Source organism: Hemitrygon akajei, chromosome 3 (genome assembly GCF_048418815.1).
Source record: "Hemitrygon akajei chromosome 3, sHemAka1.3, whole genome shotgun sequence".
NCBI lineage: Eukaryota > Metazoa > Chordata > Chondrichthyes > Myliobatiformes > Dasyatidae > Hemitrygon > Hemitrygon akajei.
The window spans coordinates 173,401,846-173,420,068 of record NC_133126.1 but is presented as its reverse complement, the minus strand read 5'-3'; the positions used below and the strand labels follow the sequence as shown (position 1 = coordinate 173,420,068).

Sequence of the window (18,223 nt, the reverse complement as noted above, 5' to 3'; positions counted from 1 at the left end):
GGTCTGGTCCTCGGGTTGAGATTCTAAATTGGAGAAAGGCCAATTTTGATGGTATCAGAAAGGATCTGACAAGTGTGGATTGTGACTCGTTGTTTTCCAGCAAACATGTACTTGTTAAGTGGGAGGCCTTCAAAAGTGAAATTTTGAGAGTACACAGCTTGTACGTTCCTGTCAGAATAAAAGGCAAGAATAATAGATTTTCAAGAGATATTGAGACCCTGGTTAAGAAAAAGGAGGATGTGCATAGCAGGTATAGGCAGGCAGGAACAAATGAGGTACTTGAGGAGTATAAGAAATGCAAGAGAACACTGAAGGAGAAAATCAGGAGGACTAAAAGACACAAGTTGGCTATAGTAGACAAGGAGAAGAAGAATTCTAAGAGCTTCAACAGATAAATTAAGAGCAAAAGAATAGCAAGGGACAAAATTGGTCCTCTGGAAGATCAGAGTGGTAATCTATGTGTGGAGCCAAAAGAGATGGGGGGAGATCTTAAATGGATTTTTTTTGCATCTGTATTTACTGGTGAGACAAACACAGAGTCTATAGATGCAAAAGCAATTCAGCAGTGAGGTCATGAACCCAACACAGATTACACAGGAGGAGGTGTTTTCTGTCTTGAAGCAAGTTATGGTGGACAAAGTGTTCCCTCAGACTCTGTGGGTGGATAGTGCAGAAACTGCAAAGGTCCTAGTAGAGATACTTGAAATATCCTTAGCCAAGGGTGAGGCACCTGAGGATTAGAGAATAGCTAATGTTGTTCAGTTGTTTAAGAAAGGCTCTAAGAATAAGCCAGGAAATTATAGGCCAGTGAGCCTGTCGTCAGTAGTAGGAAAGCTATTGGAAGGTCTTCCAAGGGTCCAGACATGTAAGTGTTTGGATAGACAGGGACTGATTAGGGATAGTCAATGTGGCTTTGTACATGGTAAGTTGTATCTAACAAATCTTATGTAATTTTTTGAGGAAGTTCCCAGGAAAGCTGATGAATGCAAGGCAGTGGATGTTGTCCACAAGAACTGTATCAACAATCTGAATGATGTCATAAACTGAATCAGCAAATTTGCAATGACACCAAGATTTGGGGATGGGGGGGGTGCGTGTAGTAAGCAGCGATGAAGACTATCAAAACTTGCAGCGGGATCTGGACTAGCTGAAAATCTGGGCTGAAAAATGGCAGATGGAATTTAATGCAGACAGGTGTGAGGTGTCACAAACACAAGAAAATCTGCAGATGATGGAAATCCAAAGCAACAAACACAAAATGCTGGAGAAGCTCAGCAGGCCAGGCAGTGTCTATGGAAAAAGAGTAAACAGTTGAAGTTTCAGGCCAAGACATTTCATCAAGAGGGTCCTGATGAAGAGTCTGAGCCCAAAACATTGACCAATTACTCTTTTCCATTAATGTTGCCTGGCCCGCTGAGTTCCTCCAGCATTTTAAGTGTGAGGTATTGCACTTTGGGAAGACCAGCAGGGGAGATCTTAAACGGTGAGCAGTAGGGCACTGAGGAGTGTGGTAGAACAGAGGGATCTGGGAATTTCCATAATTCCTTGAAAGTGGCACCATAGGTAGATAGGCTTAATGAAAGCTCTTGGCACATTGGCCTTCATAAATCAATGTACCCAGTACACGAGTTGTGTTCTTATGTTGAAATTGTATAAGACATTGGTGAGGCCTAATTTGGAGCAATGTGTCCAGTTTTGGCCACCTACCTACAGGACAGATGTAAATAAGATTGAAAGAGTGCAGAGAAAATTTACAAGGATGTTGCCAGGGCTTGAGGACCTGAGTTATAGGGAAAAGATGAATAGGTTATTCCCTGGAGCATAGAAGAATGAGGGGAGATTTGATAGAGGTATTCAAATTATGAGGGGTATAGATAGAGTAAATGCAAGCAGGTTTTTCTGCTGAGGTTGGGTGGGACCACAGCTAGATGTTATGTTTCAAGGGTGAAAGTAAAATATTTAAGGAGAACATGAGGGAGAACTTCTTCACTCTGAGAGCAGTGAGAGCGTGGAACAAGCTGCCAGTGCACGAGGTGGATAAGGGGTTGATTTCAACAATTAAGAGAAATGTGGATAGGTACATGGATGAGAACAGAATGGAGGACTCTGGTTTGGGTGCAGGATGATGGGACTAGGTAGATGAATAGTTTGGTACGGCATAGATGGGCCAAATGGCCTGCTTCTATGGTGCAGTGTTCTATGATTCTATGACTCTAAGTCACATTAAGGTTAATGGTTCTGAAAAGCCATTAACACCAAATTATACCATTTAAAATTAACTATGTACTATGTACTCCCTGAGAAAATAAGACCATTGACCGGAGTCACCTGCAGACTTCTATCATTGTTAATGTTAACACTAAAATAATTTGTTTTTCATACAAGACATGTAATTTAAGTAGTTGAAACTCAGAGAACCAAAGTATTTTAATAAAACAATCTAAATACAGTATGTGGTTAACCTTTTTGAGAAGGAGCTTTAGGAACAGGAGAAGGATAAGCATACCGCTATTTTTTTTGCACAATCCATGGCTGAGTCTCCAGTAACACAGGATATTAATGGTTGAATTTTAGCAGATTGAAAAGCTTCCTTCATTTGGCTACACTTCCTCATCTCAGGAGAAGTAACACACCATCGGACCTCTGTTAGTCCACTTGCTGCTGCAGAGATTGAAATATAATTGATCAACTCACATGAATATCACAAACTGCATTTCAATACTCACTGAAAGTAATTCTTCCAATGACAATGCTTCAATGCAAGACATGTAAAACAGAAAAATCCACTGTTTTGGAGGGAACAATGAAATTATTCTATGTATGTACAGTATTTTTTAAAATCTGCAAGATGTGATGAACAGCCTTGTTTTCAGCTAGTTATACAGCACAATTCTCAATCAGTTAGAAGTGATTCTAATACTTCCTTTGCACACTCATCTATAATTTGGCAGTGCAATTTGATAAGCTTGACAAGTTTTGATTTTAAAGCAGTGATTCAATAAAACATAGGTTCATTAAGTCACTAGTGACATTATCAAATTATTCAAAGTTCAAATCTCCAGCAATTTAGTGATACACGTGTTACGTACCCCATAACTGGGTGTCTTACCAGCAAAAATAGAAGTATCCGTTGGAGTCTGGTACTATTTTCAAAACAGTGTTTATTAGTAAAATATACAAATCAATATCAACAATGCAAATATACAGATAATACACGTTAGCAATACTAAACCTAAAAGTGTGGGTACAATAATAATCAAGCTCTATCGTTGTCTAGGGGATAATGAATTATCATGGGAAAGTATAAAGTTTAGTTCAGTTCATACAGGCTGAGGTGGTTGTTGGTCGATGTGTTGTAATTGTTGGAGAGAGAGAGAGCGAGCAAATAGTGACAGCCAGTCAAACCTTCCTTTATATTCTTGATCCGTCGATGTGTTGTTGTGACCATTCAGGTATGACCCCTCTGTCCTTTAGCTAGACCATTCTTCTATGGTGGACTCATCACCCAGGCAAGGGTGGACACACACACAAGCCCCCACCGGCCTCGCTATAAACACTCTGAGTTAAAATTGACCGATCCTTCGTTCGGTCTCCGATGCCCCCACACCTTCTCGTGGGTTCCAACACTGAAGCAGTGCTCACTAGTGTGTCTCCTGGTGCATCTCCTGGTGTGTCTCCCCAGACCTCACTTTTATCCCTACTCATGGGGTCTCAGGTGTCAATCAGTTTTGAATGGCTTAGTCCATCAAACCAGCCCACTCCGGCTGTCCACTGAGAAATTTTAATGAACAGAATAGTACCAAGTAAACAGCCCTCTCCAGAGCTGCGAGTCTTACAGGAGTCATAATATGGTCTCTCTCCCCCGGTGTTATCTCTCGCTTGTCTGAAGCAAATGTTCCAGTCCCAGTATGTTTTGTTCCATCTCGTTCTCTCTCATTAGCAGCCTGGCAACAGTAATGGTTTGTAATTCTCCCAGGGGAGGGGAACATGGGCAACCTTGCACCCTTCTGCCCATCAGAGCTGTTCATCCTTCATAACACATGGATATGGAGGCTTAAAAACTGATCTTTACCAGTGTCCCTGAAGGTAAAAAGTGCTGACTGAAAATTGTAACTATGGGTCTGAGTTCTCAACATCTTAAATTCTCGACAGCCGCATGGTGATCCATGCCCGTTAAATTCTCTCCAGCCAGTATGCTTTCCCGTTGTTGGTATTCTAGTACTGAATAAGCCTTGTAGTGAAACGGTGAGTATACTTCAACAAAACTAACAAGGATTTGTCAAACCATTTCTGCGTCTGGCTCAAGCTTTACAGTATCTGACTTATTAAGCATCTGTTCTGCCAAAAATTCATTAAAAACCATGAAAAACAGCAAAGTTAGTCTTAAATCACAAGCCACCTTCCTTTCTCTGTTGCGTCTTCGGCAATACAAATCAGAATAACTTCTGTGCTAAACTTTGATGTCTTTATGTAAATACAACCCATTTAACCTATAGGGCAATTAATTCAGAACACATACCAATGGCAAATTTAACTTAAAATTATAATCTACTCATGATGTTTTCCCTTTTATATAATCAAATGTAACTTTGCTGGATCCAAAGCAACTATGTTTACATGAGATTCCAGTTTAACATCTAGCACTAACTTGCTTGTTATGATTGAAATACTATTGAAGTAACAGAAACTATTTTGCATTGAAGTGTTACATGTCCAGATTCTCACTACTCACTCACAAATGCTTCGAACCTCATTTTCCCCTCCCTTGTCATGTGCCCGAGCATGTTGTAATAACATGCTACACTGCTCCTTCATAAAGCTACTTCAAAATCTTGGAAATTTTATCAGAAAAATGGTAGAAAAGAAATACTCCTCCATGCACAAAGGAAAAAGTAAAATGTTGGACCTATTGTAGCAAATCAGAGATAAGCACTGTAACAGGCAGTGCTGTTGAAGCCAGACTCACATCAGTCTGTTAATTTGAGAATGCAATTTCAGAACACATATCAATGATGGGTGTAAAATTGGCATTGCAAATCAGCCATCTGTTATGTACTCAGTCCTATTTTTATTTGGTTGAAATTAATGTTGAAATTTCATTCGATTTTGTAATGTGTGGTTGGGAGAATCTTGTTTATTTTAAATATCTTTTTTTAGGATATGAGAGCTATACATCAGCATTATTACCATGAGAAAATGGCAGAGAGCTACCTTTTGAACCTCTGCAGTTCTTCTGGTAAAAGTAACTCTGCTATGATGATGAGTAGGGAGTTCCAGGAGTTAGACCCAGTCAAAATGAAGGAATGGCAATACATTTCTAAGAGTGGATGTTACACAGCTTGGAGGAAAACATTGGTAAAGAAGCGCCTGCAGCTCCTGTCTTCTTCATAACTCAAAGGTCACGGATTTTGGAGCTGTTATTGGAGTAGGGTTGCAGCTCAACAAAAGTGCATCTATATTGACACATGGCCACGATCTAACGGTGGTGTAAAGATAACAAACGTTTACATTATGGATGCGCTGTCAATCTACAATATTGCTGTGACCTGTTTGCCATCAAGCTACTTCAGTGCTATTGGTGCTGCACTCTTGCAGTCAAGTGGAGTTATTTCACAAGCCCAAGGATCAAAACATGGAGGCACCTTCCCAAACTCTCACAGCCCCGATGCCCTTATGATTTCAGACAGAGGCTGACAGGACAGCATCCTTCAGGATGGTGAACCCACAGAAAGCATCCAGCCCAGACTGGGTACCTGGCCAAGAAAGGAAAATCTGTGCTATTCAACTTGCTGGTGTTTTCACCAACATCTTTAACCTCTTATGCTGACAGGCAAACTTCAATTATAATCATGCCTAAGAAGAATGTAGTAACCTGCCTCAATGACTATCGTCCAGTACCATTTACATCCACTGTGATGAAGGACTTTAAGAGTTTAGATACGAATAATGCATCTTGCATTTTGGTCCAATTTGCTTACTATCATAACAGGTCAACATCAGATGCCGTTTCATCAACTCTCCACTCAACTCTAGAACATCTCGACAATGAAGATGCTTACAGTAGGATGTTCTTCATTGACTACAGCTCTGCACTCAATACGCTCAAAACTAATCAATAAGCACCAAGACCTAGGCCTCAATACCTCCTTGTGTAACCGGAACCTCGATTTCCTCACTTGCAGATCCCAGTCAGTTCACAGAGGCAACAACAGCTCCTCCACAATCTCCATCAGCACTGATGCACCACAAGGCTGTGTACTTAGTCTTCTTCTTTACTTGCTTTAAAATTTTGACTGTATAGCTCCAATGTCACATTTAAGTTTGCTGATGACACCAATGTTGTGGGCCGAATTAAAGGGTGACGAATCAGCACAGAGGAGAGAGGTTGAGAATCTAGCTGAATGGTACGCAAGAACAACTCAATGTCAGCAAAACCAAAAAGCTTATGATCAACTACAGCAGGAGGAAACCAGAGGTTCATGAGCCAGTACTCATCAGGGGATCAGAGGTGGAGTCTATCAGCAACTTCAAATCTCTTGGCATCATCATTTAAGAGGATCTGTCCTGGGTCAAGCATGTAACTGCCATTATAAAAACTGCTTTCTTAGAAGCTTGCACAGATTTTCCCTCAACTAAAACTTTTGAAAAATTTCTATAGATATCCAGTGGAGAATATTCCGACTGGTGGCAACACAGCCTAGTGTGGAAACACCAATGCCTTTGAACAGAAAACACTACAGAAGTAGTGAATACAGCCCAGTGCATCACAGGCAAAGCCCTGCTCACCATTGAGCACATTTACAAGGAGCTCTGTGGCAGGGAAGCAGCAGCCATCATCACCACCCAGGCCAAGCTCTCTTCTCGCAGCTTCCATCAGGAAGGAGACACAGGAGCCTCAAGTCCCACTCCACCAGGTTCAGGAACAGTTATTACCCCTCGGCCATCAGGTACTGGAGCAATCACCCCTTTCAACCCTGGAGACTTTGAAGAGATTTTGGCGCATCAGGAATTGAGTCACTTGCTGCAAGATACTCAACCTGCATTTACACGACTGTTTCCTTGCAATTTTTGGTCAGTGATAGTGTGTTACTATGTTGAAAATGAGGGAGCTTGGCTTTGAATTTTTTTTTTTTTTTTTTTTTGAAGATGGCTAATGCCCAGCACTCCTGTTATCACAACATGCCTGCAAATTAAGTGGATCTTGCTGCATGTACCAACAGCTTCAATTTGCCATTAAACTCTGAATGGAACTTAACATTGCACAATCACTGGTGAACATCCCCAAGTCTGACCACTGCGCAGGTACATTGATGAAACAGTTGAACAATGCTTGTCCCAGAAGACTGACTGGAAGAGTTCTTGCAGTGATCCCCTGGGATCGAAGAATGATTCCACACACCCCCCCCCCCCAACCAAACAATCTTACTTTGCATGAAGTATGAGTCTAACCATTGCAGTATGTTCCCCTTGATCACACAATGGCATCAGTTTCACTTTGGTTTCTTGATGCCAAACTTAGTTAAATGCTGTCATGATGTCAGAGGCAATCATTTTCACCTCCTCTCTGGAATTCAGTTCTCTGCTCCCCAACCAGTTCTGATGAGGCCAGGAGACACGTGATTCTTATTAGGTCAGGAGACACGTGATACTGATGAAGTCCAGAGATGACTGATTGGCATGAAACTCAAGCTGTCCATCAGAACAGGTAATTTGACAGAAAGTTCTGCTTGAAAGTAACATTGACAACACCCTTCATTACCTCATGAGGAGACTAATTTGGTTTAATAATGGCATCTTTGTATTTCAGTTTAAGGAGTTCCAAAGGCTCATAAACAAGTTCTGCATCCAGTCTGGTGCCAAGACGACTTTCAGCTGCCTTATTCTTTTCACCTCATTTTTTCCTTTTAGTCTGAAGCGGATTAGAGCTAAAACACCGAGTATTTCGTAATGGACAAGATTTTAGCCAAGTCGGGACTAGACTGTGCCTAGATTCTGGTTTAGAAAATAACAGGATTTTGACAAACGGTCAATTTATTGACAGGGTAGGTGTCACAGCTTAGTTGTAGCTCCTATTAGATAGGGGGCTGTATGCATCAATCACTCTCGATGGGAGTATGAGTCAGTCCATCCCGCGGTGGGTGGGTGGGTGTGCGTGTGTGTCAGAGTTTCTGCTAGTTTGTGGAGGCTTACCATATTTTTCTTCTGCAGATTCAGAGTTGCATCTGATACTTCGAAATCATATTCAAACTTACATATCGTTAGCCTTGAATGTATAATCTACCGTGCAATCAAGATCAAGTATTGGTCATACAAAAATCCCAAAAGAACATTTAGTAAATATCAGTCAGTCCCAAGTTCTTTCAATAAAAATCGATAAAAATTCAAGAATATTAGCTTATTTTTACTCTATATTTAACATTGATAAATACTGTGCTATGATAATTTTCAAATTCTTCGCTTCGATTTTTCCCACATTCGCCCCCTCCAAACAGCCCGAGCATTATCGACTTTGCTCGTACCCTTTCTGCCTTTTAGCCTCACGTTACAATCTTGAGTTTGGCTAGAACTGAAAGACTTTAATTGTTCTTACCCAAACTGAAGATGCCGACGAAAATGCACACAACCCATCCAGTGGAAGTCTGCATGGTGCGTCCGAGTGAAGAAAGATTCCAGCTTGATTTCTTCGGCTCCCTTTATATCGTTCACAGTGCACCAGCTTGAATTTGTCTGGTTAATGATTGTATAAAGAGACGCTTGTGCGAGTTCAGGTTCGGACTTTCCTCAAATCATGTTGTCCGTTGCAAAAGTCGTTCGGAGATTTATTCGACAGTGCGGGGGGGGGGGGGGAATGGATACTTTTCGTCCTAAACCTAAAGCGCAATTTCAAGACCGGACATAAAGCACGGACGTTCAACTAAACGCTTCTGCACTCAACGCTCTCGCGTCTTTCTGACTGATATACTGCTGACTTTGTGTTCCTCTGACTTTTTTTTAAAAAACGGGCACTCCTTAGTTCGCTGCAAATGTTGCAGTGTGTGCATCACAGGAAGAAAGCATATTGATTGGGGGAAATTTTCTGGATGAACTGCAGTTGTCTTACAATAAAATAATCAGTAACCTGGGGGGGGGAAGCAATACTCAATGAAACGTATTTACTATTATTCGTAAGAATTGAAAACAAGTCTCAAAGATAATACACCGTTCAAAATCATTGGGGGCTTCACATTTAATTTTCATGACGTTGGAAATACAATCCTTATTCAGGATTCTGGTATTTCCGAATCAAGCCAAACACACATTTTGTGTTGAAGACCAAGTTTTGTATTTACTTTTCTGTGTGCTGCTGGCTGCAAGAACTTGGACACACCCATGGACCACTTCCAATGACTACCTGTAAAAGCTGCTTACTCCTATGAGCTCATGATCAGATTTCTAAAATACCGTGCAGCTATCTGGAAAAAAAAAGGTTTTATTATGTAATTTAAATTAATCTATTGCCTGAACAAAAATCAGAGAGTTCCAAAATTCAGCTGACTGCTTTAAATCACTTTAAATTGGTTTCAACATTAATTTGAGGGTTGAGTGAGCTTGAAAGACTCTAAGGTTGGTTTAAAACCTTTAAACCAATTTGACCTGTTTTTCCAGTAAAAGTGAAGTAGAACAGCTTACTAACTACCTTCACTTTTAATACTGAGAAATTCCCAATAGGGACTACATAAAAATCCCAGTCGTGTTGAGGGAAGGGGTTTAATCTGGAACTTATTGCCTATATGGGCTGCAGAGTCTATCAGGTTTTCCAAAGAGTAACTAACTGCATAGACACCTGAGGGAAAATAATTTGTAAGGCTGTAATGACAACACAGGGAAATTGTGATGAATAACTGCACTGCAGAGCACAATGGACCCAGTAGACTAATCATTCTCTTCTGTGCTATAATGATTCTACTACCGCAGGACAGCAACTAATTCAGGAATACATCCAGCTATCTCACAGCCATAATTTGGTTTTACCCACATTGTTAGATAACATAAACTGAAACCCTTTGACCCATCAAGTCTATGGCAGCCCTGGCAGCAATCTCATTAATCCTTTTCCCTCGCTTATTTCACTATAACGTCTACTCTGTCAGGTCAATCAACAGCTTGATTCTCCTACCAACCACCAACACCATGGGTAATTTACAGTGACCAACCAAACTACCATCTGCTATGTGGAAGGAACAGGGGGTTAATATGGAACTCACTATAAGATGGCAGAATCAATCAGGTCTTCCAAAAAGAAACTAACTGCATAGCTGCCTGCCTACATAGTCATGATGAGAATGCCGCTCAACTCAGTCTTCATTTTGGCTCTTTTTTCATCATCCAGAATCTTATTTCAGCAATAAATATATGGTCAACACCTTTATCATTATAAAATATACCTCAGAGACATGTTATCGTAGCAAATACGCCATCACGCTGCATAATAAGGTTTTTGGACTCAGGAGGAAAAGAAATGGAAAAATTTTGGCGAGATTTTCAGAGAAAGCATAGGTAGCTGAAAAGCACAGAAATATTTACTGCTCTCTCTATCTGTTGATTGTTTATTCCCCTCTGACCTGCTGAGTTCCTCCAATATTTTGTGTGTGTTACTGTAGGTTAAACTTAAGAGTTCATTACTGAGGGAATGCTACTCCTTTTGGATGAATTAAAAGATCTCAAACCTTTTCTGAAGAATGGAGACCTTATCTCTAATGAAGTGGCCAATGCTCATCCCTCACTAACAATACAAGAGTAGCTTATCTGATCTTTATCACACTGCTGTTTGTGAGAATTTGCTTTGTGTGAATTGTTTCCTATATTACAATATACTCTTCAAAATGACTTCATTAACTACAAAATACTTGGAGTCTCCAAGTCATGAAATGCAGTATATAAATACAAAAACACAAAAGTAATGACCCATTCTCCTGTCTTCTATGCTCCTCCTCCTCCTAGACACCCCCATCGGGCCTTCTACCTGCTCTTGACCTTTTCATCAACCGTCTCAACTTCACCACCCCTCTCTCCTATTCTAACCTCACTCCCTCTGAACGCACTGCCCTCCACTCTCTCCGCACTAACCCCAACCTCACCATCAAACCAGCAGACAAAGGTGGTGCCGTAGTAGTCTGGCGGATGGACCTCTACCTCACTGAGGCCAAATGGCAGCTCTCCGACACCTCCTCGTACTTACCCCTGCCACAGGACCCCACCAAAAAACATCAATCCACTGTCTCCTGCACCATCTCCACCCTCATCAACTCCGGACACCTTCCTCCCTCAGCCAAAAAACTCATAATTCCCACACCCCACACAGCTCGGCTTTACCTCCTCCCCAAGATTCACAAGCCTGACTGTCCCAGCAGACCCATAGTTTCAGCCTGCTCCTGCCCCACCGAACTTGTGTCTGCCTACCTGGACTCCATTTTATTCCATAGTTCAGTCTCTCCCCACCTACATCCAGGATACATCCCATGCCCTTCACCTTTTCAATAACTTCCAATTCCCTCCCCCGACCACTTCATTTTTACCATGGATATTCAATCCTTATCCACCTCCATCCCACATCGAGAAGGCCTCAAAACCCTCCGTTACTTTTTGGATAACAGACCCCACCGGTTCCCCAGCACCACCACACTCCTCCAGTTGGCGGAGCTTGTTCTAACTCTCAATAACTTCTCCTTTGGTTCTTCCCACTTTCTCCAGATCAAGGGCGTAGCCATGGGAACTCGCATGGGCCCCAGCTATGCCTTCCTCTTTGTGGGTTATGTGGAACAGTCTTTGCTCCAAATCTATACTGGTACCACTCCCCAACTTTTCCTGCGCTACATTGACGACTACATTGGTGCTGCTTCCTGCATCCATGCAGAGCTCGTCAATTTCATCAACTTTGCCTCTTTCACCCAGCCCTTAAGTTCACTTGGTCCATCTCAGACACTTCTCTCCCCTTTCTTGATCTCTCAGTCTCCATCTCTGGAGGCAGACTATCCACTGACATCTTCTACAAACCCACTGACTCCCATAACTATCCTGACTATACTTTGGAAATCCTTTTGCATTTGTACAAGGCCCTGGTGAGACCACACCTGGAGTATTGTGTACAGTTTTGGTCTCCAGGGTTAAGGAAGGACATCCTGGCTATAGAGGAAGTGCAGCGTAGATTCACGAGGTTAATTCCTGGGATGTCTGGACTGTCTTACGCAGAGAGGTTAGAGAGACTGGGCTTGTACACGCTGGAATTAAGGAGATTGAGAGGGGATCTGATTGCAACATATAAGATTATTAAGGGATTGGACAAGATAGAGGCAGGAAATATGTTCCAGATGCTGGGAGAGTCCAGTACCAGAGGGCATGGTTTGAGAATAAGGGGAGGTCATTTAGGACAGAGTGAAGGAAAAACTTCTTCTCCCAGAGAGTTGTGGGGGTCTGGAATGCACTGCCTCGGAAGGCAGTGGAGGCCAATTCTCTGGATGCTTTCAAGAAGGAGCTAGATAGGTATCTTATGGATAGGGGAATCAAGGGATATGGGGACAAGGCAGGAACCGGGTATTGATAGTAGATGATCAGCCATGATCTCAGAATGGCGGTGCAGGCTCGAAGGGCCGAATGATCTACTTCTGCACCTATTGTCTATACTTCTTCCCACCCTGCCCAATGCAAAAATGCCATTCCCTGTTCCCAATTCCTCCATCTCCACCACATCTGTTCCCAGGATGAGGCTTTCCGTTCCAGGACTTCTCAAATGTCCTCTTTCCTTCAGGATTGTGGTTTCCCTTCTGGTGTCATCAATGATGCCCTCACCCGCATCTCCTCCACTTCCCGCACCTCAGCCCTCAACCCATCCTCCCATCACCACAACAGTGACAGGGTTCCCCTTGTCCTCACCTACCACCCCACCAGCCTCTGGATCCAGCATGTTATCCTCCACAACTTCCACCACTTTCAACAGGACCCCACCACCCAGCACATCTTTCCCTCCCTACCCCTCTCAACTTTTCGCAGGGATCGTTCCCTCCACGACTACCTGGTCCACACGTCGCTCCCCACAGAACTCCCACCTGGCACTTATCCCTGCAAGCGCAAATGCTACACCTGTCCCCACACCTCCCCCCTTACCACCATTCCGTGCCCCAGACTGTCCTTCCAGGTGAGGCAACACTTCACCTGCGAGTCTGCTGGAGTCGTCTATTGCATCCGGTGCTCCCGGTGCGGCCTCCTCTACATCGGCGAGACCGACGCAGATTGGGGGACCGCTTCGTCGAGCACCTACGCTCCGTCCGTCACAATAGACAGGACCTCCCGGTTGCCACCCACTTCAACTCTGCCTCTCATTCCCATCTAGATATGTCCATACATGGCCTCCTCTACTGCCATGATGAGGCCAAACTCAGGTGGGAGGAGCAACACCTCATCTACCGTCTGGGTAGCCTCCAGCCTGGTGGTATGAACATTGAATTCTCCAATTTCCAGTAATTCCCTCCCCATCCCCCTTCCCCTATCCCAGGTCCCTCTCTGCCTCTCTCCCCTTTCAACTTTCTGCTTCTTTATCTCTACAGTTCTTTCATGCTTATCCCCTCCCCTCCCCCCTTTATCTTTCCTCTGATTGGTTTTCCACCTGGCGCCTCTAGGCCCTACCCCCTCCCCTATCTCTATTACTGGGCTTCGGCCCTCTGTTCCCCCCCATTCCTGATGAAGGGTCTCGGCCCGAAACGTTGGCTGCTCTTTTCTCACGGACGCTGCCTGACCTGCTGAGTTCTTCCAGTGTTGTGCAAGTATATAAATACTACTCTTCTCTCTTTACAATATCAGATTCTTCTTCATTTGTTCTCAGTTTTTTAACTCACAGCAGCTTTTCTGCTAACATTAGCATGGAATAAACTTGAACTCAGGTCAAAATCCAATGCACATTGATATGGTTTAAAAAATACATGCCCTATTGTAAATTAGTGAAGGTCTTTCATAAACTGAGATCAGATAGCACCAAACATAAAATCATCAAGGGATCAGCATGAGATACCTTTGAAAGAATAAACAGAAGGTTATAAGAATGGAGTGCTAGTACAATGAAACAATCTTTCAAAGGTATTCAAGTGAAAAGTAGGATAGCCATTATTTGTACCATCAGAGGGATATGCAGGAATTCATACCTGACTGCTTTAGGGAGGGGCAATTTGAGCATACTAATTGCACATGTCCTCAATAACTTTAAAGATTACTTTGGGGATGGTGGGCATAATTGGTAGAGGGTAGAAAGGAAAATGGTTCTGCTGGTTGTCATCTTCACATATACCAGCATCTGACTGACAATTTAATCTGACAAAGTGCAGAAAAATGTTTTGCTGCCATAAGACACACTTCACAACGCATACGTCAGTTATAATAAAACTGATTCTTATTCTGAGACCTCCAAGAGGACCACAACCTTGTCATATGGCTTGGAGGCTTGCGTGCCTCAATGACCTGGAGAGTTATGTTGGCTGGAGTCAGGGCCTTGTGCTTTGGCTCTTGGTAGGATCATCCATGCCAAACAGTCCAAAGGTAGAGGCCAGACCAAGAGGGGTCCACTGGTCTTCCAGGTTCATGGGTTCAGCTCAGGGATTGGTCAAAAAAAAATTATGGGAACAGCAATGAAGAATCCTTCTTTATCTGGGTGTAACAGTATGAACAAACTGAGACAGAGGACCTTCTTTGCTGCCCTAAGTGCCAGGCAGTAAGTAAGTTATTCTGGGAATGCTTCTACCTTGTCATCAAAAACACACCATGGTTAAAGCACTCCAATTTCATATATGCTATAAGTATTTTCATTTCAACATGATGATTATATTATGTTTAAATCCCCTTTTACCCCATTTATGTATAAAAGTGTCCGAGGAGTTTTCTTAAATTCATTTGGAAAATTAAGTTTTTAGTTAATCCAAATGTTGGGAGAGTAAAAGCAACAGAGGCTTAAGTAAGCAAAATATTCATTATCAGAAGTAGATTAGCAGCTGTTAAGGTCATAGACCCTAAACTGGATTGTTAAAAAAGACATGAACTTGCCCTTCTTTATCAGTGTATTTCATGGTTAAAGACCTGGTAGATTATGAAGAAAACATGTGACCATGAATGACCAGGTACTTCATTCGTTTTTCAGTCAATGGGATTAACCCTATCATGACTAACATTAAAAGACTCAGCTCTTCAAATACTGGATAAATCAGCAGGACAGTCAATTTTTCCACTCAGTGATGTAAATATAAAATAGTACTAAAATTGCCCAATCTGCAGCTGTCAACTTTCCTTAGTTTATTTACAGTTTGTTAATTTCAGTAGTAATCTTTGTAGCATGGTTTCTCAGTCAATAGATCCATTGATTAGAAACTCAGCTGAACCAATGAAAAATATAGCAGGTCAAAGACTGGGGAACTTACAGACTGAGACCAGCCTACCCGACATCTCTGAACCTCTTCACCATCTACATTTCACAAATCTGGACTGTGATGAAATCATCCCTTCTTGCTTGGATGAGTGTAACTCCAACAAAACTCAGGCATTACCAAGGAAAAAAGCAATCCTTTTGACTGGTATCCCATCCAACACCAAAAACATTCACTGTCTCAATCACTGAAGCTGCTGTGCATACAATTCACAAGATGCACTGCAGTTAATGGCCAAAACTCTTCCAGAGCACATTTCAAACTTGTAATCTCTACCATCAAGAAGGGCATGGGCAGTGGAGATGTGCCTATCAGGATTCCTCCAAGTAACATACCGTCCTGGCTTTCAAGCATATCAGTGGTCCTTTATCATTCTGAACCTACATGCTGAACTCACTACACAACTCTGGGAGTACTCTCACCAGGTGGACAGCGGTGATTTTGAAAGGTTGCAGAGCAATCACTTTTCGGGGAAAGTGGAATTTTGTACTAAGTTCTGGCCTTGTCAGTCACACTATAAAAAAATGTTGTGTCTGTAAAGTGTCCCAAGAAAACTAGAAAGTGCTTCCAACAGTTAATTTTATACAGCTAAATGGATGAGCGTGCCACTAGAGAGACACATTTTCTTGATATTAAGAGGGCAACAATTAACACCTGAGGCTTAGATACAACTATAAGCACAAAGATGTGTATACTTAAGGAAAGACTTTTCCCCTAGACACAGCCGAACTATTCACAACCTTGGTGTCCTAATTGTCTGAGATTCCAGTCTCATATCCACTTCGTTATTAGGACCACCATCTTCAACCTCTGATCTCTGTAGCCAGAGAGTTCTGCAAAATTGTAGTTAGAGCCTCTGCAATTTCCTATCTTGCTTCTTTCAACAGCCTAGAAAATATTACAGACAACTGAAATTGTAGGCATTTTGATCCTCCATTAAGAAATTTCTTAAAACCTACCTCTTTGACCAAGATTTTAACCATGCCCCAGTATCACCTTATATGGCTAGGTGGTAAATTGTGTTTAATAATCTATTCAAAGATGTTAGGCCATTACAGATAACAAATTCTAACTGATAAATGCAAGCTGTTATCGCTAAAAGCGACCATCAAAGAGCAATGATGTCAGTTGTTTTTTTGCTGCTGGAACATCAGGGACATATAGAGATAATGCTTTTGTGAATTGTGGATCACAAGAAAAATTTTTGCATAAATGACACAATTTCCTGAAAGCACACAGTTCTGAAGGAGTCTGCCCTGACAGACTTTGCTGTGGGGGATGTGGATTGTAGGGAGGGGGCTGTCCTTTGCATCTCTGGCTTCTTACATCAGTGCAATCTCAAGCCTGGTTGCTCAGCACAGATGAGACCCATGCTATCAGTAGAATGGTGGTGTAAAAAAGGTCAATGGTCTTCTAAAGAGGAGATTTTCTTGCCTGCATTGGCACCACGATAGCGTAGTGGTTAGTGCAATGCTATTACAGCTCAGGGTGCTCTGAAGTTCAATTCTGGCTCCGTTTTGTAAGGGGTCCCTGTACATCTTCGCCTTGGAATGCATGGCTTTTCCCCAGGTCGCCTGGTTTCCTCCCACAGTCCAAAGACATACCTGGTGATTGGTCATTGTAAATTGTCCTGTGATTAGGTTAGGGTAAAATCGGCGTTGTGGGGTTGCTGTGGTGGCATGGCTCAAAGGGATGGAAGAGCCTACTTCAGGCTATAATTGCAAAAGAAAAATAGTCCGAAGTGGGCAGGCCAAGCTGATGTAGAGACTCATTGTGTGCTGCTGATGCACCGTCAATAACTCTCTCTGAGACGTGAAGGCGAGATATCGGCTTTATACCGGGGTCTGTGGGAGGAGCCACGGTCAGTGGGAGGGGCATGTCCAGACAGGTATATGTAGTTCACTACAGCTGCATGCTACAAAATCTCACCAAATGGTACTGGAGAAAGAGCTTTCAGGAGGCCTTGATCCTGAGGACCATGAGGCATAGCTGGATGAGGAGCAGAAGCCTAACAATGACAGTCAAAGGATGCCCCTGCTCAATATCATGCCAATGAGTATTGGAGACAGGCATTGGGCACTAGGTATAAACAATGATTGGCAACAGGATGCAGCAAATTAAAGTTCCACAAAAATTCATAAACACTGCATACCACACTTTTTTACCTCAACAGAATACACCTGCGATCATCAGGGAGGGCCCAGCTGACACCAGACTACCACATTTGCTGTAGTCCAGGTCCACCAATGATGAACAGGAGAAACTAGTTATTTTAATGAACAAAGTCAGAATGCTGGAAGATTCAGATCAAACAGCATCTGTAGAGGCAAAAACTGAATATCTCCAGCATTTTCTGAATTTATTTCAGATTTATAACAGCTGCATTTTCTTTCCTTTCTTTTATTGTGGTGTCGGTTAGTCTCCTGTTTCCAATCCCTCGCTGCAGAAGTACAGGGCTTTTCCTCTGATACGCATCTTGCTTGTCCCTCTGAGTAACAGTGGGTGCAACTGTCACCGTCTTTGCAGCATCTGCCTCCTTGATAATCTTTAAAGTCTGCATTGGTCCTGCTATATGTGTGGGGTTAAGAGATGAAGCACGTCTCCAAAGATTGCAATGTCAGAAAATACGCAAAATTGGGCGAGTTCTGTCAGGAATTTACCTGGTTCCCATTGCAGCACTTGCTTCTGGATAGAAACCATACTAATACTGTTTTGAACTGGACTTTTGTCAGTCAGTCTGTCGTTCTTTTCTGGCAGAGGACTTGATTGGTCAACAACACTAA

At 42.5% G+C, this 18,223-nt stretch overlaps 1 protein-coding gene across 1 annotated transcript in view; it reads right to left on the bottom strand.

Moving 5' to 3' along the window:
• Positions 1–8,972, bottom strand: part of meltf (melanotransferrin) — an 81,787-nt gene extending 72,815 nt beyond the window's left edge. The window contains exons 1-2 of the mRNA XM_073041386.1: positions 8,591–8,972; positions 2,507–2,661 (exon numbers count right to left, since the gene is read on the bottom strand). Coding sequence (XP_072897487.1) covers positions 2,507–2,661; positions 8,591–8,645 — 210 coding nt within the window. The 5' untranslated portion in view covers positions 8,646–8,972. The remainder of the gene's footprint in view (positions 1–2,506; positions 2,662–8,590) is intronic.
• Positions 8,973–18,223: the final 9,251 nt, after the last annotated feature.